Raw genomic sequence first — 22,535 nt, forward strand, 5'->3', positions numbered from 1 at the left:
TTTATTTCTCAGCCCAATGTGATCTGGGGACTGTGAGAAAGTTTCATTCTAACATGTTTGGCACCTTGGCTGCCTCTGAACCTCATTAGGAGCCATCATCACAGGAAAGGGTTTTTTATTGGGGGATATTTTGATTTGTTTTATGCTTTCCACATCTCCTGCACCTTGAAAGGGCACTCAGCAGCATTGCACCTTTCTCCTGAGCCACCAAGACTGACTCAACCCATAAGTTGTGCTTTTTCAAAAAAAAATCATGACCATCTAAAACCAAAGGCAGCTCTCTGAGAATGTCCTGATGATTTGAAGACACCCCAAGGCTCAAGCTGGGGGAAGCAGGGGCTGTGTATGTGGACAGGAATGGGGTGTGGTGGGTCCCAGTGCCACATTGTGGCCCCGATCACATCCTCTTCTTCCTCAGCACTGTTGAGCGGCGTTGAGAGGAGTGGAACTGACATGGAGCAATGTGCACACCTGCTTACTCCAGTATAGAGATGGGAATGGTGACACTGACAGGCATCACACACTGAGCTGTTGCCTTTGTGCTGTGCTCAGTATCAAAAACCTGGATTATGTTTCAGGAGAAACATAAAACATGTGTTACAGAGAACACAGCTCTACAGACTGCATTTTACAGGCTAGCATCTTTCCTGGGTCTGAATAATTGTACTAAAGAGGAATCAATAACCTACAGATTTTATAGAAGGATGTTTCCTGTCTGCTCCAAGTAGCCATGACTTGAATGGATGTTGAAGTATTTCCCCTCTTGCAGATGGGCTGGATAGAGTCACTGAATGACTTGCCTTTATTCTTAGTTTTAATTTCAGTCTGATTTTTTGATCTGTTAGCTCCATGAAGTTATTTGGAGTTACAATCACCAGTATTTTAATAAGAACATACAGACAGTAATCATGGTATGAATAAGGCCATTTCTGATTATTTCTGTTGACTTTGATGTGCTTATATTATCATTTCAAGATACTGATTTGAATTTAATACTGTTTAGAAAACAAATACATGTCCAAATTGGCTCCAGATGTGTTTCATTTAATTTTGTGCCTTTCAAGATGTTTTTAGCAGCTAATGTATGATTGTGGTGGGAGATTGCCAAAACAGATGCTTTTTGTTTCAAGTCAAAGAAGCAGAAACTCTTAATCTAAAACGAGACAGGTTTTTTTTCCCAATGTTTAAAAAGAATCTCTAATTACATATTTTAATGAAAGAAAATTTCTTTTGGCTCTATATTTCCATTTCCAGGTATTGCCAGCATTCAGGTTAGGAGAGTTTAAGGCTGGAAGGGTGACAGTGTGACCATCTCTCCATGGCATGAGTAGAGCTACATGCTTGAATGAGCTGAAAGGGATGGATCTGTGCTTAAGAGCAACATTTAAACATTGCAGAGAGAAAGAAAACAATGAAGCAAACAAGTCCAAAACAGGTGCTGGGGATGTTTTGAAAACTGTTGGCTCTGACTCATTAGGTGCCTTTTTTTCTGCAGAAAATACTAATATTTCCATTGGAATGCAGCATTAAAGGAAGAGCAGTACAGTTCAATTCCTAGAATTTTTATTTTCTAATTTGGAATGTTTTTTTCTGAGATCATAAGCTTTCCCATGCAGTGGATGCTGACTTGCAAAAGGAGATCGATGTCTCAAGCTTCACTCCTGTTAGGGACCTGGATGACACAATTTAGCACATAATTTTCAACCATAAAGCTGTCTATTCTGGATTTGCCAGCAAGCAGCTCCCCTGTGTCCTCCTGTCTCAGACTCACAGAGAGTTGGGCCCTACTATTGCTGCACTGTGTCTGTGTGTGTGCATTATGTCCATAAATGTATATAAAAGGTATTATCATAATATGAATGCTCTGCTGAGATGCTTGAATTGGGGGCTGTGTGCTGCCATCAAGGTCAGGATAATTTAGATTAAAGAATTTCCTGAGTTTCTAGGTCATGATGCTCTGCAGCCCCAGTTCTGACCTTAGTGGAGGAATAATAGAATTTAATGACTTCATGGTCTGAATCATGTGTGTTTGAGTGATGTTTAGTTAAGCTTCATATTTAAACTTGTAAGGAATAAATATAATCCCAGCCATATATATCAATGTATATTTCATGTTCTATCTAAGAGATGCAGCTGATTATTTCATTTTTGTAAGTTTTATAGTCAAAACCTTCATCTGCAGTCTCATAGTGCAAGTCTCCTGATGGCCGTGAAAAAGCACTGTTAAAAAGTGGCCTCAATGCCTTCTCCCCCTACCTCTTGATACAGATTTGGGATATTTTCAAGCTTTTAGGCAGTGCATTAGAAAAGCTGATATGCAGCTAAGCAATAGCTGATGACTTTGGAGCCAAGGGATTAGTTCCATGCTTGATGCTGAGGACTGCTCCCATTTTTTTATTTACTAATGTGCAACCTCCACAAGGCTTGACACTGTCTCACAGCAGTGCCATCGTGGTGGAATGATGGAGGATGTTGCTGGTGACATTCTTCCTTAGAAAGTGTCCTGTATTATCAGCCTTCTTAGTGCCAAAGCTCTGCAATTGTACTTTGTCAGCATTCCACTCCTTGAGGGAAATACTGTAGCTGCAGTCTTGTCTTTTATGACTCGGTCTCATCTGCAGGTACTTCTGCCAGGTGTTGATTTAAATGTGCCATTATCACCATCTTGAATAGTGCTATTTTGTTTTTTACCTGAGGTATTCATTGCATCCCTCCCTGGAAGAGGAATAGCTAAGGGAGCATGTGGATAGGGAAGTAGCTTGGAATGAGGCATTAGCCAAATGTGTGATAACTACACCTCCCTCAATTACAAGCATGTGCCCATGGAAAAAGTGTGCATGTGGAGTACAGCCCCTTCTCAGATAAAGCCTTTTTAAGTGGCTTTTGAGGAGTTAATAAATTAAAACTGGGAAAACAGATTTCTTTCTGTGTCTCTCTGGTTTATAATAATGGGTTGGGTTTTTTTTTGAAGTTCAGGCTTAGCTTCCTTAAAATGTCTTTTAACCTAGAATCAAAGAATCACAGAATGGTTTGGATTGGAAGGGACCTTAAAGATCATCTCATTCCAACCCCCTGCCATGGGTCAGGAACCTGAAACACCATGGAGATCTTCCACCTGACATGAAAATTGAATTCTTTTGTAAGATGTAATGGATTAAAGTTCTGACATTTGAATATCAGTAAAAAAGCAGTTATGCCATAATATGCCACAAAGCTCCTGAGACAAAAGATCCTGATAAAGCCTTGCAGGAAGCAGGACCTCCCATTATCAGGAGGAGATCATGCATGGCTTTCCAGGGTCAGAGCAGGGATTGGAAGGTTCTGGGACTGGCTTCTTGCGAAGCTTCAAATGCCTGAGGTTTCCTGTAACAGTTTCCTCAGGTCTGGATGTATGGAGGGAACATCAGATTCTTTCAGAAGGGAGTGAATGAACTGGAAGTCAAAAGGACTAAGTAAGTTTTTCAAAGACATGGAAAAAAGGTGACCTATGGAGTGGCACAGCCAGAGGACAGTATGGGTTCTTTGTGTGTCATAGAAAAAACAATGCCCAGATTTTAATGAGTGCTATTAAAGATCCTCTGATATTTGCTGGTTTGCTTAGGGCCTTGCTGTGTGTTGTGTTTTCCATGGATGGGGGATGTAAGAAGTGGTGGGCACAGTGATTTGCAAGGAAACCACTGTGTGGGAATGTATTTCTGTAGTTTCTCACTGTGTGGTACAAACATCTCTGACTGCATAGGTGGTATTGCTGGTGACCTTCTGCACCCCTTTGCAGAGATCCAGATGTGTAATCTTTCTATTTCTTTATAATAAAAGTCCATGGGTTTACACTGCTGTTTCAAATCTACTCACAAATACCACCATCACATTTCATGTATGGGTCACTTGTAATATCTTTGAAATACTAATTAGACCAATGGGCTATTGGCTGGTGTATTTGGGGTGCCAGGATACTGCCTTATGTGAGATAGCAATATATTTTTTTCACAGCTGAAAATAAATTTATCTGACAGCCATAGATATATTTTCTACTTCAGTGATTGCAGCTCAAGACATTTTGTGGTTTTACAAATTATAGCATATGAATCATAAAAAAGAACTCAAGAGGTTACTTTACTTGCTTGGATAAGTTTGAGCTGGGAGTTTTGTCCCATTAATGCGAGTGGCCACTGCTTATCAGAGAGCATCAGCCAGCAGAGGGAATGGTTCATGTGTTTTCATTCTGTTGCTGTGGATGCAGACAAAGCTATCAAATAATGGTCTGAATGTTGTGTTGTTTTTCTTACAGAGGTCATTCCAGCCCAGGGAGATGAACTTACCAAACTTGTATCTTACATGGGTTGGAAATTAAACACAGAAAATGGAGTGAGGAGTGAGTGGTTTTGTGTTTGTTTTTATTGGCTGCAGGAAAGAGATCTTGAAATAAATAAATGTAGGTCTTGATTTCAGTCACCTTTTCTGTGCTGCAAAAGAAGACTAAATCCAGCAAACTCAGTGATACTCCCCCATGGTAAAACTGGGGTGAGGAGAGTGGGAGCAATCCTCTGTAAAAAGGGCAGACAAGGGGAGAAAAATCACCCTGTAATTGCAGCATGAATATGTTAATGTTCACTTCCTTTAAAGGCAAAGTAATAAAGATGTGGGAGACTTTTTGTGCTGTTTTGATTGCCTGCTGTGGTTCTGAGATGCATAAAAGCTGGGCAGGGCTGTAAATTGATGGGGGTAATGGTGTGCAAGTTGATTTCATGGCCTCCACGTGGTTTGGCTAAATTTTAATTAAAGCTTGAACATTGATTCTTATTTTTATTTTCATCACATTTCAAGCAGCTTAGCAGAAGAAACTTAGGATGATACATCTTAGTTTCTGTATCACAAAACCACATGGTGTATGAGAAAGACCTGACATGACTGAGGGACTGGCCCAGCATTAAATTCCTTGGCTCACCCTCCAGAGCAGGAATTTTCACTGGTTTTCTATGTGGTGCTAAAGACAAGGAGAAAAGCATTTGTGCAAGACCACATATGGTATGATCTGATTTGATTCTCATTATCATTGAGGCTTTGCAGGGTGTGTTAGCAAGAGGCCCAGATGATATGGAAAGGTTTTCACTGAGAAAACCAGCATGTTATCAACAAGCCTTATTATCTTACAGAACCTGCCATGAGGGGAGGGCTTCCTTACATAAAACTTACCTACATCACTTCCTCAGAGCACTTGGTATCCAGACCTTTGCTCTCATTGTAATGCCAGCACAGGCTCTCAGCCACACAGTGAGTTATTCATGCCTCGTGCTGCAGGTTGAGCTGCATTAGTCTCCTGAAAAATAAAGAAAATCACCTTGGGTACCCAGTTTCTGGAAGTGCAAGGCGTAAGCATCAGTTCTTCCTTCAGAGCCCTCAACAAATAGAATTTATGTCAATAAAACTGTTGAACCCAACTTACTGTTATCTGCTTCTTTAAGCAAAGAGTAGCTAAAGCTGTGCAGCATTTTGACAATTTGCTCTGCTGCAGTATTGAATTTTAATCTCCACTGTAATAAACCTCAGAGTTGTATCCTCTCCAGGGGTTTGAGTTTCATTTGTTTGGACACAGCTAGGTGGGATTTGTGGCAATGAAGATTGGCTGTAAATTGGGAATAAGCACTGCTAGCCAAAGGATGCATCATTTGGATCTGTCACTTGCATTATAGTTAATGCATTTAAAATAGATATTGAGTGGTATGAATGTGGAGCAGAGAATGAAATTAAAAGATTTCCTAGGATGTAAAACAGATTCATAGTTGTGGGTCTGCTGCAATACTGTTTGGGCAGGAAGGGGTTAAGATGGAAAATGTTTCGAAGGCTGTCCTGTAAATGGCTTAAACTCCTTCTTTTGGGAGAATCTAGAGATGGGCTTTCATCTTCCTCTCTCTGTTCTAACCCCAAAACCCTCTCTGATGCTGGGGAAGTGTTGCCATGGGGGGAACATTTCTCATCCATATGAGAGATGGAAATTTGAGGAGCCCCTTTCTTTAGGGAGGTCTAGAGGGAGCCTGTTGAGGCAGATCATGAGCTGAAGCCTTGCAAAACAAGGACAGAAGTGCCAGCTGTGCTGTGTCTAGGCAGGCAGCTCCCTTGGGGCCATTGCTGCCTTTGCTCCAGATCTTGAACTGTGCTAATTTCCTCTCAATGTCATGCTCTCATGGATCAAAATACTGTGATTTGTCATTCATGTTTTACCCTGAAATATGGCACTCTCAGTGCTGAAAATCTTCAGAAAAAATATGTTTTCATCCCCTTATTTCTGTGGTAAGGAGCTTCCCTCTGTACTTCAGTGACATATATAATGAAAAATCCCACTGCCAACAGTTGGTGTGGAGATATTGTTATCTTGACAGGCCTCCAGGAGATCTACTCCAGAATTGGTGCCCTGAACCACAGAAGGGTTATTTGACTTGTCAGTTGCAAAGCATTTCCAGTGCTCAGATAACTGTTCCATTCATCATCCATCATTATAGTGCTTAAGAGAAAATATTTTTAAAAAATCCCATAAAGAAGGAGGAGAGGAATTCATCCCCAAAATTCAGCCTGTAGCTTTGGTGAGCTTTTATTTACTCATTCTGTTGCTTGATCTGCTGCTTTTGCTGTTCATAGCATGGATTTAGAGCAGAAATACAAATCTTATTTCTGTTGCCTGGGCTCCAAAGGGAGAGGACAAGAAGCAGTGATGTGGGTTTGTGGTGGGAAGTTAGAGTAGATGAATTTGTGTTTTTCTCTCTGTTGGAGCCCTCAGAGTTGTAAATGCTGCATGCCTTTTATAGACAGGTCAAGGTGTATTCAGAGGTTGAGTTGAATGCTGTAATTGACTGGGAAGGTTGGTGCAATAGGCATTGGAGTCCTCATCTGCACTGTTTGTCACACAGAATTGGGTTTATCACTTTACAGAGCTGGGCCACTGTGTCATTAAGTGGCACAATTTCACTCTATAATGGAAGACTGTATTGGTTTCAGGAGTGCCATATGTGTATGACACAATATATGTATGTGATCGTAATAACAAAAATCCAACTATTTTTTGGTAGACCTTTATATCTGCTAAATGGAGTACTTCTATCCTCATTAAATTCTGGAGGAGTAGGTAGACTCTCATGTCTACATGTGCATGTAAATGTTTCCCTTTAATCTGTTGTTTCTGGACTAATTTAAGAGTTTTCTGTGTGAAGTTTCTTACACCTTTTTAATGCTTTCTTTCCCTATTAGAAGTACTTTCTCTCCCTTGTGCATATTTTCCTCTTCAGAAGTTAACATTTTATAATTGCAGTAATGCCCTTTAGGGTGTAATGCTACAGTCTACCAGTGAGATGCCTGAGAGGTCTCCTAATGACATCCAAACAACAGACACAGCACATCATTATCAGACCATTACACACATCCTTAACAATAATAAATACTCCTGCTTGCTCTACTTGCATGTGTTGTCCTTCAGTGCTCAGCAAGAGGATATGGGAGACTCCACAGTTCAAGTGCAAGGTGGGGAAGTGTTGTAAATTAGCAGTGTTTTGAAGAGGTTCCTCTGAATGCCTTTGAGGATGTGGAAGGACGTTTAGTCTGGGAGAATTATGGTGTTTTCCTCTTGCTTTTGGATTGAAAATGTCATGAGAACTACCTCCCTTTGTGTGCATATACCCTCTGCTCTCCCTGTTGTAAACATCACACACCTTCTGAGTAGCAATGTTCTTGAGAGAACGGGTGACCATAGGCAGTGGGCTCAGAATTGCTTTAAAAACTCTGTGATAGAGGACAAAGCTGTCCTGTGGCGTATTCTGTGGTCTTGTGATAGAAGCAAGACTGTTTTCAAGAAGATATCACAGAAAACTTGTGCACACAAATACCCAAGAAAAGGAAAAAAAGTTCTTGACTGCATCCATCACCAAGGATGTTGCACAGTAACCTTTGTAATACACATTGCTTCCCTGTGTATACTTCGTACAGATAAGACACCAGATAGTGAAAATGAAAAATACCTTTACCAGGGAGTCAGATTCATGAAACCCCAAGCACTTGAGTGATAGTGAAGCATTTCTTCTGACAGCATAGCCAGTGAATTGTTTGGAAAGGTGTTTCAGAGCAGAACAGAATCAGCAAAATTTACATTAGTGCCAGAGGACTTTAAGGATTATTAAAGCTTCCAAATAACTTATTTGCTATCTAGAAGTATTTGACAGATATACCAGTCAGCCATAAAAAAGTGAGCATTGGTTACTTCCCAGAGGAATCCAGACAATTTTGCTTTCTCTAATAGGAATAAGATAGAGGTTTGTGAAATGTCAAACTGCAGCTTGTGTAGCATCACCAACTGAAGCAGGCACTATGAACAAATGTCCTGTTTATCTAACAAAAGCGTGTTTGATTTGGTTATTTTAAATTAAAGGGTGCCTGCATTGAAGTAGTGAAGACATTTTCCATATAGAAATGAGGAATAAGTGTTGGCTACAGTGATAGACAGGCCTGGCTTCCTGCACACTCAGACTGGTGGACCAAGGCTCTTCCTCACATAACTGCTGAAGTGAAGATTAGTGAAGCTAATCATCACTGTACAGTAATTAACTCTTCCAGTTCATGATGACAGGTGGTTTTGTCAGAAATTGTTTTAGGTGCTTCAAATGTCCAGAATGACCTTATTTGTTTATTTCTGTCCTGCAGATTGCCCAGGGAGATTTGGCTTCAGTGTTAACAAAGCAGCACTCCCCAAACATTAATGGTCTGATAGCTTAATTCCCTTCATTTAAAAATAGCAATCTCAGGTGCAGAAAATTAAGATAAAGCACAGCATCAGGTGTAAACTGGTCTTACAGCAAATACATTGCAAAAGATACTACTGGCTTTCAAACAACTCTTCTTGATGTATTTGGTTTGGGTTTTCCCTTGTCTGTGGCTATGTGCATAAAGCCAAGGGTGATAGCTCTTAACTTGTCCATCTTGTGCTTTCACTGCCTCTGTATGGAGGCTGTAATCCATCACTGACACAGCATCTGCTGCTGCCGTGTGTACAGATAGAAGGGTCCCAGCAGATCCCTTGTGCCATGTTTATTCTACTGTTTGTGTTTTGGCAGCACTTGAGGCTTTAAACCCATGCCAAGAGCTCTCTGAAAGCACAGTGAGAGCCTTTCCTCAGAGCCTTTAAATGGACTGGTCAGACATGGACAGGGAGAAGTCTGTAGATCAGCACAGACTGCTCCCAACACCCCAAAAGTCCCTGCTGACCAACACCCAAATCCTCCTTCATAGCCTGTCACAATGAAACCACACTGATCAGAGCCTTCCTGCCATTGCTGGTGGCCCAAAGGTTCAGCCCATGGAAAGAAACCTGTCATCCAGCCACCCTTACAGCAAAAGCACAAGGAAATTAGTAAAATGAATACCATCTAGTCAATTCTTGCTAAAAGCAGAGTGTTACTTTTACTGCTGTGTACAGACTGAGTGTGGAGGTTCCTGGAGTGTCCCACTGTGCTGCCATGGAGCAGCTCACACAGCACCAGGGCTCTGGGATGGAGATTGGACCCCAGGAAGTACGAATCACACAAATTGAGATATCAGTCATACACAGTAGCTTTGCCTTTAATTACATTTGATTTGCTGAAGTGATGAAACAGAAATTCAAGCCTGGATTTATGGAGAGCACCCCTGTTTTCAGGAGTGTTGCTCAGCCATTACTATGTGGGAGTGTATCTTTTCACAAATAAGACTTTTTACTTTTTTGTTGCTTGTTTTGTTTTCCATGTTGGAAAGCAGTATTATCCCTTATGGGTCTGATTGAGAATTCCCAGCACACACCTTGCACCTGCCCAGTTCACCTCTCTTGTCTCATTTTCTTCTCTTTCTTACCCTTTGTGAAAGCTTCACTGTCTTCCTAGGCTCTTTCCATACAGTGTTTCTCAATCACTGAAGCAGTTCATTACACTGTTTGTTTTGGGGTGGGAACTTAAATTACTAAGACATTCTTAAGCTAATTTGTTGTTATTGTTAAAAGACCTGTATAATAAAGGATGTTTTCCTCTCCTGCTCCCATCCTCCCTTGTCTGCACCTTAGGATGCAGCACCACTAATTTAGCTCAATAGCTTTTAAAAAGCAGAACAATACAGTTTGAAGACAAAATATAATTTATAGTGCACAACAGTTACAGAGAGTTGAGTGTGTGTATAAGATCACATCTCTGTGTGGAGCAATAGATTTATAGCAGAGTGGGCTGTGTTTTGAGTAAAGTAATCATTAGAAACAGTTTTCAGTATAGGACTCATGCATAATTCTCTCAGGATTTCTGTGATATTTACACTCACCTAATAGTTGAGACAAGCGATATAGGAGTTATGAAATGTTTGCCTTGACTGCGTGTTGTTCCTTCATCTGCACTGATGTTCATGAAATTGTTTCTTCACTGTGGTTTGACAATAGTTTTTAATTTTTTAGCACAAAAGTAACAGCTAATACTCAGTTGGGAGCAAATATAATCAGAATAGCCTTGTTTGCTTTTGTGCTTTCCCAGCCCAGGCATTGCTGTTAGTTCCATCTCCTTTATGCTAAATAGTCTTTGGAAATGCTGAGTGATCTTTGGGAGAGATGTCCTGGTGGAATGAGAGCAATCATCCACAAAATCATCTACAAATCCCTGGCTTAGGAATGTGTTTGGGCTCTTTGTGGGCACTGCAGTATCACCTTGTAGTAGCAGGGAGGGTCTGAGCCAGCTCAGGGGGTGGGCACTGAATTTTGGAAAAGCCACCCACTGCTGACTAGAAGCTAAAGGTTCTTGCAAACATGGCCATGGTCATTTTGTTGCCAATCACAGAAGGATAAAATTCGCAGAAAAGAGAGAAAACCCAGTCATTCAGAATGTGAGCTGCCTTAGTGAGAGCCATTGTATCCCACAGCTCCTCGGAGAGGACAGGTATAACATGAGATGAGCACAACAGCAGAGCAGGCCTGGGAAGATGACATGGAATGAGACACAGTTTGATGTACCAGATATATGAATAACAAAATTCAGTGGATGGAAGGAAGTTGAAGCTACACAAATTAAAAATACAATATGTTTGCCCACTGAGACTAAGTAATCATTTGAAAAATTGCTCTTAGATGTGTAAGTTAGTGCTGGAAGCCTTCCTGGGTGGTGTGCTATAGAGCAAACAAATTATGGAGCTGCTGCAGGGAAAACCTTGTTGAACTCGGTGTAGGAGGTCAGAGTGTGCACATAATCCCTCTTGGCTTTAAAAATCTATAAATCTGTGGCACACTGCCTAGGTGGTGATAGGCACTTGATAAATTACGTTTATCGTGTGTTTTCCCACCTGCAGGCTTCCTCCTGCCTCCCTCCCTGGGGCTGCTCCTGCTCCCTTCTAGGCAGGACACAAATCTAGAACTTGTCTTTGGACTTGGCAAACCAAGTTGTAATTCTTGGGCTTCCCAAGAAAGGCTTAAAATTCATCCATCTCTTTCTGTGTATTTGGGCTGAGGCATATGATTCATTTAGCTTTATGGAGTTTGGAAGGTAATTGTTTAAGGTAGGAATAGAGTTTTTGTTTATAGAACTCATGTGGTAAGTTTTTAATATATTTTTAAACCTCACAGAGTAATAGATGGGTTCTTTTTCTTGTAATAAAATGAAATATTGAAACAAATATAAAGTGAGGCAAGCTTTAACTCTTCCAGGTTGTAAATGTCTATTGTTTAATAGTATCTGGTTCATGGCATATATTCCATTCCATTTCTGTGATAAATTTGGTGAGCTCCCAGTTGCTGCTAAATTATATATGGATACCTGATAAAACTACATTTTACTAGCTGAAACTGATCCCTAAGATAAGCAAGTTAGTTTGGATTTTTATTGTTAATTGAATTTTTTCAGGAGAGGCAACTGAAGGATGTTCATGAATTTGCGTGATGTTAAACATCTGCTCCTCTTAGCAGGAACTTAACCAGAGTTTCACTTAACCTGTAGATTCAAATTGGGAATAAAGCAGGTACTCAGCTTTTGAGGGGCTTGGCTGTCTGTAAAGGAGGCAGGCAGTAATGCTGTGAGGGAACAGGATGTAATTAACAGCATTGCCTAAATGTCACATCTGTGGTGTGTGGCTTCCTCTGTGCGCAGCGATGGTTTTCAGTGATGTTTGGAGCAGCAGAACACTCCCTGTGTTATTATCAGGTGTTACAGGAACACTGCAGTGGGGTTTTGTGCAGTGTAATTGCTGCAGAACACAGCCTGGTATTTTATAGGAAGCTTTCTCTGAATGATCAGAAGTTAAATGGTTGTTACTACAGATTTTTATATATTAAGATTTGGGTTGATTTCTCTTCATCCTAAATTGGTTTTTTCAGACCTTGTATAAAATCATGGAATCATTAAGGTTGGAAAAGACCTCCAAGATCATAAAGTCCAGCCTTCAGCCAGTTATCCCCATTACCACTGTGCCATTGCAAAGTGTTGCATCTGCTCATTTTTTGAACTCTCAGAGATGATGATTCTGCCTCTTCCCTGAGCAGCCTATTCGAAGGTTTAACCACTCTTTCAATGGAGAACTTTTACCTAGTATCCAATCTGTAGTATTTGCAGCCTATAAAAATCAGAGTTGGGAAGATTCAAAACTCACAGATATCTATAAATTGGAAGAAATTATCAATTCCAAAAAGGTTTCTTTATATTCTCATCCTGCAGCTGCACTTGGTCAGAGAAGTCTGTTCATGTAAATTGTTGAGAGAAACAGTTATTTTCTTCTTTCCAACCACACAGGAAAACTGGGAGGAAAGTCCAGCCAAACTCTCCATGCATGTGCAGAAACAAGCTATTAAAGGAAGAGGAAGATAGATAGAAAGAGACAGATAAAAAATTTGCATGGCAGAATGGGGATTTGCAAGGAGATCCCTGAAGAACTGAAGTCATCTTTAATTTTCCTGTCCCCATGTAAACTTACTCTGTTGACTCAAACAGGTCATAAGGCAGCAGATCATTGGGTAAAGAGTTCACATAATGTCTCACTCAGGTTCAGCTGTCTGATATTTTGGGACCACATTTCCACTGTTCAGCCAACAATTTCATTTTGTATGTAGGAAAACAGGCTGGTGCTAATGAGGAATTTTGCCATAAATGGCACAAGAATTAAGGAGCCACACTCAGAAATAAATTTATAACATTTTAGTTTAGTAATTTTCTGAACCTTCTAACAATGCCAGATAAAACCTGAGTGAAACACAATGAAAGGGCTGCTTTGAAAACAGAACTTTTCTCCAACCCCTTTAAATTTGTCTAGAAATGTTATTTTCAGTAACAGTGTCTTTTGTACCCTATAGATATGGATGAGAAAACAAATCTTAGTGCTCTCATCTCCTGTGCTGAATTTATTCCTGGAGCTTGAAAACTGCCATAAGAACAGCTGAAAATAGTCAACGTGGTCTGAGAGGAACTGTCAAATAAAATGACACCTCTGATGCCTCCTGCCTTAGAAATGACACTTTTCAGCCTGCTTCAAACTGTTCTTCATTACCACATATGGTGATGCTGAAGGGTTGCCTAGATAACTGGTGCCACTGGAGTTCCCCCTTCAGTGGTGGGTTATTTGGACTGGGTTGTTAGCATTCTCCCCCGTGGGGACAGTGACCAGGAGCACCATCCTGCCATGGTGGGTGGATTGCAGGCAGGTGATGGCAGGAACCACGTGCCAAATGGGGCTGGCAGCTCTGTGTGGGATGCTGGGTTGTTATGTCCTATCTCACCTGCAGTGACAGCACATTGAGTCTAATCCTATGCTGGGAGTGGCAGCACAGTTGCAGATTTTCAAGGGTTTGGAGCCCAGATCTGAGAGCATATGGACTGAGTACCATGCTCCAGCTGTGTGGAGATGCCACTCAGGGGAAACTTCTGGAGAGTTTTTTAAGGGTCACAAGACATTTGAGTTTCTTTGTATGCTTTCTTGTGTGTTTCTTGATAATCACACACTCTTATGCTTAGCCTGGATGGTAATGGCTGCACAGCTTCTCTCAAGGATTTTAGGAAGAGCTGCAGGTGTCACCTGCCATTCTTGCAGTCCATGTGCTTTTGCTGAAAAATAGCTCAGGAACCAGTGGGACTCAAATCCTCTAAAGACTTCTCTGTGTGTTCAGGCTCACATCTACTGTCAGGTGATCTGCACACCAAGGTCTCAAAGACTGGTACTCTGTAGGTGTTATCAGATCATTTCTGATATTTAAAGAACTGACATTTCAAGTAATCACTGTATTGTAAGGCACCTTGCATGGTAATATTTCATTAGGAGATTAGTTTCCCTATGAAAGCAAGCTATTCAATTCTTCAGTTTATTTTTATTTTGTACCCTGCATTCCTGTGAAGGACACTTTGATCTCCATTCTTGCTGTTCCTCTATTACCTGCTTTTACTCAGGACTGTGTTGAAGATTGCTGTGGGATACAAGTGTAAAAACCTGCAGAAACCAGGAGTAAAATTTTTAAAGAGGACAATTATTGAGGGAACTGGATTAATGATGTGTCATCACAATTAAGCCAAATTCACCACTGACCTTTCACAGGGAGGATGCTCTTGATAAATGTAGATCATTACTGAGTTCTGACATAAAAACATAATGGCATTCTGTGTCTCTTGGCAGGCTGATCAATATTTTATCTGCCAAAGCATGCAGAAGTGCTAAACGGAATGAATTGAGTCACTGCTGCAAAACAGAGCAAGAAGCAGCATTGCTTGGAGTAAGCAGAGCATGGAAATTCGACAGTTATTTGCCACATTTTAACAATCAGACCTTCCTATGCTGGGTTTTTCTTTAACTCTTCCTCTGTCTTACTGTTTTTCTTCCCCTCTGGTTTTGTTTGTTTTTGTTTGTTCTTTTTTCAAACAATTCCAGGCTTCACAGGGTTTGAAATTGCTCTAAACTGGTAAGAAGGGCTTGTTTCTTTAGAGATCTTCCCCAGTATGAAGAGGGAAATAATGGACTAGAAGGGAAGAATCAGTTTAGGGCACAACAAAATAGCAGTTTTAGCTCATCCAGAATTTGTGTAGGTGTCTCTCTGTGTGTTGGTTCCCCAGCTGTGTGGTGGGGATAGTGTCTTGAGTACACACAGGGTCAGCTGGCAGTGCCACACAGGCACCTGGAATACATATGTGGTGGCATTTATGATGCTTAGAAACAGGGAAGGGAAGAAATGGTTCAAAACTCATCTCTGAAGAGCAGTGGAGGGTCAGCTAAAATCATAGAATCAGAAAATCCTGAGTTAAAAGGAACCCACAAGGATCATCAAGTCCAGCTCTTTGCCCTGCACAGAATAACCCCAGAATTCCCACCATATGCCTGAGAGTACTGTCCAAATGCTCCTTGAGTTCTGTCAGGCTTGGTGCTGTGACCATTCCCTGGGGAGCCTGTTCCTGTGTGAGACCACCTTCTGGGGGAAGAACCTTTTCCTAACATGCAACCTAAACCTCCCAGTACAGGTTGCAATTGTGAGCAGAATCCAAGTCCCTTGTAAGCTCTAACAAGGAAACCAAGCTGAGAGACATTAATTAGCAAGACCTACCAAGCAGAGCAGCCTAAGATGAGATAAACTGCTAATGATGAGCTTGTGTTGCAAAGGAAACTGCTGGGGGCGGAGGGAGAGGAGAGTGGGGATAAGTGAGAGGGCAATCAGGCAGCTTTTCTGATATTCTTTTTGCTTAACAGTCATGTTTGTAATACCTGGAAGAACTCAACATGAGGTGGCAAAAGCCTAGAGAGACAGTATTTAGTAGATAAAGTTGTTAGATCCTTGGCACAGTATAAGAAGATTACAGATGTCAGGACAGCAGGAGAGGGTTAGGAAATACAGTGCTAGGCTGCAGAAGAATCTTGCTGTCTTTGGTATTGGCTTTCCAGTTGTTTTGAGTAGCTTGAATATGTCTCCTCTGTAACTTGGCTGAGCAGGCAGTGTCTTTTCTAGGATGCTCCCAGCATCCATGTCTGGTCACTGAAGTGCCTTAATTTGTTTGAAATAAAAAGCATTAGGTCTGTTTTGTGCAGCAGCACATCATCTCAGATGTCCCAAGCATAGATAACTTCTGAGCCAACACTTTGGTCAGACTTAGTATAACGTTATAGTTTCAGGTCAGAGTACTTCAACTGACCTGGAGAAGTTTTCTCTCCTTTCTTCTACTACAGTATGTGTAAAAATTATACATATATACTTACATGCATATATATTACAGCTGTAGTGCATTTTTCTATCTATCTTTTAGCTCAGTCAAAGGAGCAAATTATCAGTCTCACACCCTGGGACAGAACTTTATTGCTTTTACTTGTGTGCTGCTAAACAGCTCAGCCCTGCTGGGGTCTGTCCAACTGCTTCTGTGTCACTGCAGCCCTCAGATGTCTGGGATGTCAGGGAAAGCATGCAAAGGCGTGAGACCCATGCAGTCTGTCACATCCACACTGTGGAGAGAGGCTTGGGATCCACTTCCAACAGAGCTGGGAAGTGTGATTTTTTTCCAGAAGGAAGTGAATGAAATGAAATTTTGGGCCAGATTTGACAGAGGCTAGAAGCACCTTCTGCCTGCAGCATGTTAGCAACATGTGAAACTGGACTTATTTTTTTTAAATAAGAGATGTAATTGTCTTACTGCTGGTTTTCTTTGATGTGTTCACCATGGACTGGCCTCACCCTGCTGTGCAGGATGGGGGTCTGCTGGATCCATGACCCTGAACATAGCAACAGTGTGATGGGGAAAAATGTACTATGAGTTTATAGCAGGATTTGGGAATTGCTGCCAGCAGCTGTCACCAGCTCTGTCCTTCTGTGCTCTCCTTTATTTCACTCTTACTGCCCATCACACTTGCCTGGAAGCTGCAGCATGGCTGTTACCCCCTAAAAGGGCACATTTACCCTGGGCTGGCTTACAGCCCAGATCAGCATGTAGGTTTTCAAGAAAAGGAGTTTTGTAGTGGCTTTGTTTTCTGAGCATGGAAAAATCCAAGAGGGTTGTAATTCAGTCAGAGGAGATCACTGTGTCCTGGCTCACACCATGCTTGAGGGAACTGGGGGGTTCAGCCTGAGAAAAGGAGGTGCAGGGGGACTTTCTCACTCTCTATAACTACTCAGCTACTCAAAATTTGTAGCCAAGGGAGAGTCGATCTCTTCTCCCAAGTTGTAAATGACAGGACGAGATGAAATGGCTTCAAGTTGTAGCAGGGCAGGCTTAGATGGAGCATTAAGAAAAAATTCTTCACTGAAAGGATTGACTCCATCCTGCCCAGGATGGTAGTGGAGTCCCCCATCCCTGAAAGTGTGGGGAAAAGGTCCCATGTAAGATGTGACACTTGGGGACATGGGTTAATGCTGGGAAAGCCTTGCCCAGGTAACAGCAAATATCTGCCAAAAGAAGTCTCAGCTGCTGAAAACAAAACTTCTGGAGGGTGTAGAGGAAGAACTGCTGTGGCATCTCCTTGTGGGGAGCACAATGTAAGTGGGTCAGCCACCCCAGGTGTCACCGTGTGCATTGCCTGTAGGTGTGCTGGTGCTCACTAATGGAAACCACTAAGCAGAAGCAGAAGTGGAAGAAAATTAAATCGCTTTCCCTATCGTCATTAGCCCTTGATACATTTCTGGGATTAACTTCTGACTGAAAAAAAAATTCCAGCTCAGAGAAAAAATATTGTTGCAGAAGCTAAAACAGTATTTACAACAGAATAGCTTGATTAAATGGATACAGTAATCATGTTTTCTCTTAAATAAGCTGGTGATTGAATGAAAAAAAAATTATACTGCCTTCACAAACCATCAAATGACATGGTTGGGAATAAAGAAGTCAAGAATAATAAACACAACTAATAGTAGCTGAATAGGCTTGTTTTTTCTGTAAAACAAGACTGATCCCCAGTGGGACACAGTGCTTTTTGGAGGTTGTGTAAAGGGAAGGAAAGATTTATCAACTGCTTAATATCCCTGAGCAGCAAGAAACTCTCCAAACTAGATGGGACTGAGTTCAGGGTAGGAAATAAGCCTTGTCTTGCAGTTCTTGTTCATGTAGCAGAAGGGCACTGACCTGACTGGTGAGCACATGTTCAGCCTCTGTGTCCTCTCTCACCTTCTCAAGTCATGATGCTTTTGAAATTGTGAGCACAAAATATGAATGGAGAAAAAAAAAAACCACAACTTGACAGTAGATGGGTTTGCTATCAGAGAAATGCCTCCCACCTGGAATTTTAATTGGGTTTTGGTTGGATTGGAACCAAGAGGTCCAAAATGTTGCAGCTCAGCAAGAAAAGGACAGGAACATTAGTTGTCACTGTGCCAGTTTTCTGTTATTTTTCAGAGGAATAAGGTTTAGAGTCTTTTAGGAGCTGATCTGCAAGGGTATTGTCCCTTAAACTGAGTTGGGACCATGTTCTCTTTGATTTAAAATTAAACCTCAGATTTAATCCAATAGGATCGGTGATGGGATTTAAAAGAAAAGTTTGTTTTAAAACCAGTATTGCAGAGAGTAAGGCTATTTACATTATAGGGAAATTACATTATAGACACAAGGACATCTGAGGGGAACAGCTGAATGTGTTGATGCTGTTGGTGGGGTATGGTTGATACCCACTGTGTGGGACAGCTGAAGCCTGAGGGTGCTCCAGGGTCTGCTCCAAGGCTCCTGCGAGGCACCAGCCGCTGTGCTCTGCACTAACACAAACATATTTGCACAAAAAGACAGTTGCCATTTCTCATTCTGCTGAGTTCTGCCAGACAACAGATGAGCAGAAAAGGGTCATCATATCTTATACCACTTTGGACATGTGGATGCATTTCCTTGAGGAGGAGAAGAGCTGTGGGAGAGCTGGATGCCACAGGCACAGCATGAGCTTTCAGTGTCAGGAGGGTTCAATCTGATTTCTTTAGCCAAGCCAGAGTCACTTCAAGGACAGTGGCTTGAGGATTTCTCCCTGATAATAACCTTTTTTCCCTAGTCAGGGCCAGGACAGTGTTCATTTCAGCCTGCAGCAGAGTGATGGGAGCAGGCACTAGTGACACCACAGCTGCAGGGGAAGCTCCTTACTGTCCTTCCTCTGGCCTTCTACCATCCCAGGCTGCCTCTAAGGATTCCTTAAGTTCAGCCTCATGTTTGACATAGGGTGACTCTCTTAGGTACCATTTACAATAGCGGAACTTTCTAAACATCATCTTCCCGAGGTTTATTTTTCACTATATGGGATAAATTTATTCATACAGAAAAGCACAGAGCCAATTTAATATTTGTGGGAGTTACAAAACTGAGTGTGGAAGTCTGTAACTGAAAGCCCTATAAAATCTGGAAGGTAACATACTGGGGAGTATCCCTGACAGCAGGATTTAGAAAATCTGCCAGCTATTACAAGAGGTAACAGCTTTTACTCATCAAGTGCAGAGCTGAGTGGAGCTGAATGTGTAGACATATGTGCCTAATTTTTCCCTTAAGGACCTCAGTCCTTTAAAAAGATCAAGGTAAGTGCACATGGTCCAGTAATGCTGTCTTATCTCTCAGGTGACACCTGTACAATGGCATACTACAGCCAGCTCAAGAGCATCCTGCTGGACCTGCAGGCTCGCCGGCAGAGCCCACCCAGCAGCCTGGCCAAGGACAGAGTAGCCCAGAAGCGCTTCCTAACTGAAGAGCTGTTTAAGCACTTGGATCTGAACAGTGATGGGCATCTCAGCAGCTCTGAACTGGCTCAGGTGGGTTTATTGTTCAGCGAAGATGGCATTATGAAGTGGATTTTCATTCGAAGTGTGAATTGAATATAACACAGCAGCACTCGTGTGGGAATGGTCATTTGTACCTGTCCAGTCAGCAGCAGGTAAAGGAGGAAAATCTAACGCAGTCAATGAGACTCTCTCTGCATCTCCTAGGAGTCAGTGTTGTCTCAAGCATTTGAAGCTCATCTCCAGACTAAAAACATGGCAGTTTTCCAGCCCCATCCATACTCCTCAAAATAGGTAATAATCCTTGCTCTACTAACTGACATCTTCTGAAATATTTCCAGTTAGCTGGCTTGGGGACAATTAAATTTAGATTTTTTTTTAGGTGCATTTAAGTTAGGCAGAAATCTCTCAATTCTCTCTGCATTCTGGATTGTGCATTAGTATAGAATAATGTGACAGCAAAGTTAGAATGTTTTTCAACCGGTTTTTTATCCTAAAATTCCTGGGCAGATGCTGAAATGTTGATTAGCAGAAATTGATAAAAAAAGTAAGAGCTTGAAAAAACTGTTATTTCTAATTTCAGGCATGCTGTGCTGTTGGAATTCATCTCAGTGGTAAAGTGAACCAAACAGCCATCCTGGACACTCCATCTGGGTATTCTGTGTCCTCAACTTGCTCTTTGCACATGCAGATCTGGGAAAACAGTCCTGTAAAATGTCTTTTTCATTCCATTATGTCATCCATGAGAAGAATTAGAAGCAAATGCCTTTTAAGAGCCCTTTGGAAGCCAGTCCTATCTGGGACCTATTTCAATTTCCAAAGCTGTTCCTTCATAGAATTATGGAATGGTTTGGGTGGGAAGGGACCTTAAAGCTTATCTCATTCCAGCCCCTGCCATGGGCAGGGACACCTGCCACTAGACCAGGCTGTTCAGAGTAAGTTCACCCTTGAGTGTCTCATCTGCACTTTTACTTCCCAGGGAACACAGAGTGTGTTGCAAGCGCAGTCCTTCTGGCTGAACTCACTCCTCTCCTGCACAGTTTGTGCTACATTTTAGTCCTCAGGCTGTTGACAGGATGCTTGATCCTTTCCACACAATGCTAAGTGTCAGAATAAATTCCCTTACATCTCAGTGCTGTGAATATATGCAATGTTTGCTCTAAAGACAATGATTTTTTCATAAAGACATGGTAGCTGTAAGAAAATACTTTTATCTGAATTCAAAGCCATCTTTTACATAGTGGCATCTAAGTGTGTGTTCTACTCTCCAATTCTTTTGCTTTTTTTTACATGAAACTTTTTTACTGGGATTTTAAAACTCATAGAAATAAAGGTTTGGCAGCCTGCAAGCATTTGTTATTGCAAAGAAGCAGAGTGTTTTAAGGTCTGCCTCAAAGTTCCTCTGGGCTTTGTTTGCAGATGTGCCTGGAGCCCAGGTCTCTCTCACAAGTGCAAGCACAGACATTGGCTACTCTTATTTTAATTCTTCTCACTGTTATCAAAATCAGTAAATGTGCCTGAATATCTGGAGCCTACTGCAGTTTGATGGACCAGAATAAGTTCAGCCTCAGTCAGGAGCCCTCTCACCCAACCATTCTCCACACAGTCTGGCCACCAGCAGGACTGAGTTGTCAGTGGGATCACCTCTCAAAAGACAAAATAATGCCTATTAATGCACAATTTGGATAAGCCATGAATGCTTTTAATCCTGAGCTGAGTCGCTCTGGTCCTGGGCCCCTTGGTGGCAGCATGGCTGAGTCCCAGACAGGCTGGGGACACATCTTTGGGGCAGCTCTGGGCTCTCACGGCAGCAGGATTCAAAGTTTATTTCTAGCATGCCAATTCTTTCTTTTTTCTCTTTAACAGGATGATTTTTATGTGCTCTTACAAGAGCGGTTTATCCACCCAGGTTTCAAAGGAAATTTTTTTACGTAATGTGCTTGTGCAATTTTTAATTACCCAGTTTATAGTCTTAGCAGAGCTATTCTTACCTCTTTTTTAGGTAGATTTGTAATTGATTTGCATTAGCTCTCAATTTTGAAGCTCTCTGCAACTTGAAATTTCCCCCAAAGATGGGAATTTCAGTGCTTATGGGCAGAAGGAGCTGAGCTGAATGTGATGCAGTGAGATCTTGTTCCCTCTGACTGCTGGATAAGCTGGTGCTGTGCGTTTGCTTTGTTTTATTTAAAAGAAAAATAGTCCCTTGAGCAGTATAACCTTGTCTGCAAGCAAAAACTCAAGTCAGATAACTTGCACTGCTGCAGTAAAAAGTAATCTTTAAGACCTGGAGGTGGATCTTTAGGCAGCTCATTGCAGAGGGATTCACCCCAAAGTAGAGTCTCTCCAGGGAGGTTGGTCCTTCATGGATGCAGCACCTGTTTGTTTGTTCTCCACAAAGAACTGCTTTGAGCAGAACAGTGGCAGCAGATGGCCCATCCCCTTCTATTTAGAGCTGTTTTGCCTCCTGTCTGCTGATAGACCCTATCCAGTATTTTCCCTCTGGATCCAACAGTGAAATTCCCATGCAGTTTTACAGCCATGGATATATAAGGCTATTTACAATGGTGGTAATTGGAATGTTATTTCCATTTAAATCTTTAATGTATTTTAATGTCAGATTCCTAAGTCTACTACGTGTGTCACAGCTGAAGTGTTTTCCACCGGGTTTTCTTTCCTGATATTAAATCAGGACTAGTAAAAACTTGTCAGTCTTAAGAAAAGTTAGTCAGTTTTCTATAAAAATGGTAGACAGAGGGAAATTTCCATGTTTAGAGGATTGATCTTGGAAGTTATGGTTGATCTCATTTTTAATGAATATTTTTTACTTGCTAGGTGAAGGGTCATTTTTTTAGCATTATTACTTTAAATTGCT

At 41.5% G+C, this 22,535-nt stretch overlaps 1 protein-coding gene across 5 annotated transcripts in view; it reads left to right on the forward strand.

Annotated features, from left to right (window-relative positions):
- Window positions 1–22,535, forward strand: part of FSTL4 (follistatin like 4) — a 205,468-nt gene that overhangs the window by 86,867 nt on the left and 96,066 nt on the right. For all 5 annotated transcript variants that reach the window (XM_005523495.3, XM_088063734.1, XM_088063735.1 and 2 more), the window contains one exon: window positions 19,506–19,696. In XM_005523495.3, the coding sequence (XP_005523552.1) occupies window positions 19,506–19,696 (191 nt within the window). The remainder of the gene's footprint in view (window positions 1–19,505; window positions 19,697–22,535) is intronic.

This window comes from Pseudopodoces humilis, chromosome 17 (assembly GCF_049639895.1).
Source record: "Pseudopodoces humilis isolate 2021_Gansu_Grassland_sample_001 chromosome 17, ASM4963989v1, whole genome shotgun sequence".
NCBI lineage: Eukaryota > Metazoa > Chordata > Aves > Passeriformes > Paridae > Pseudopodoces > Pseudopodoces humilis.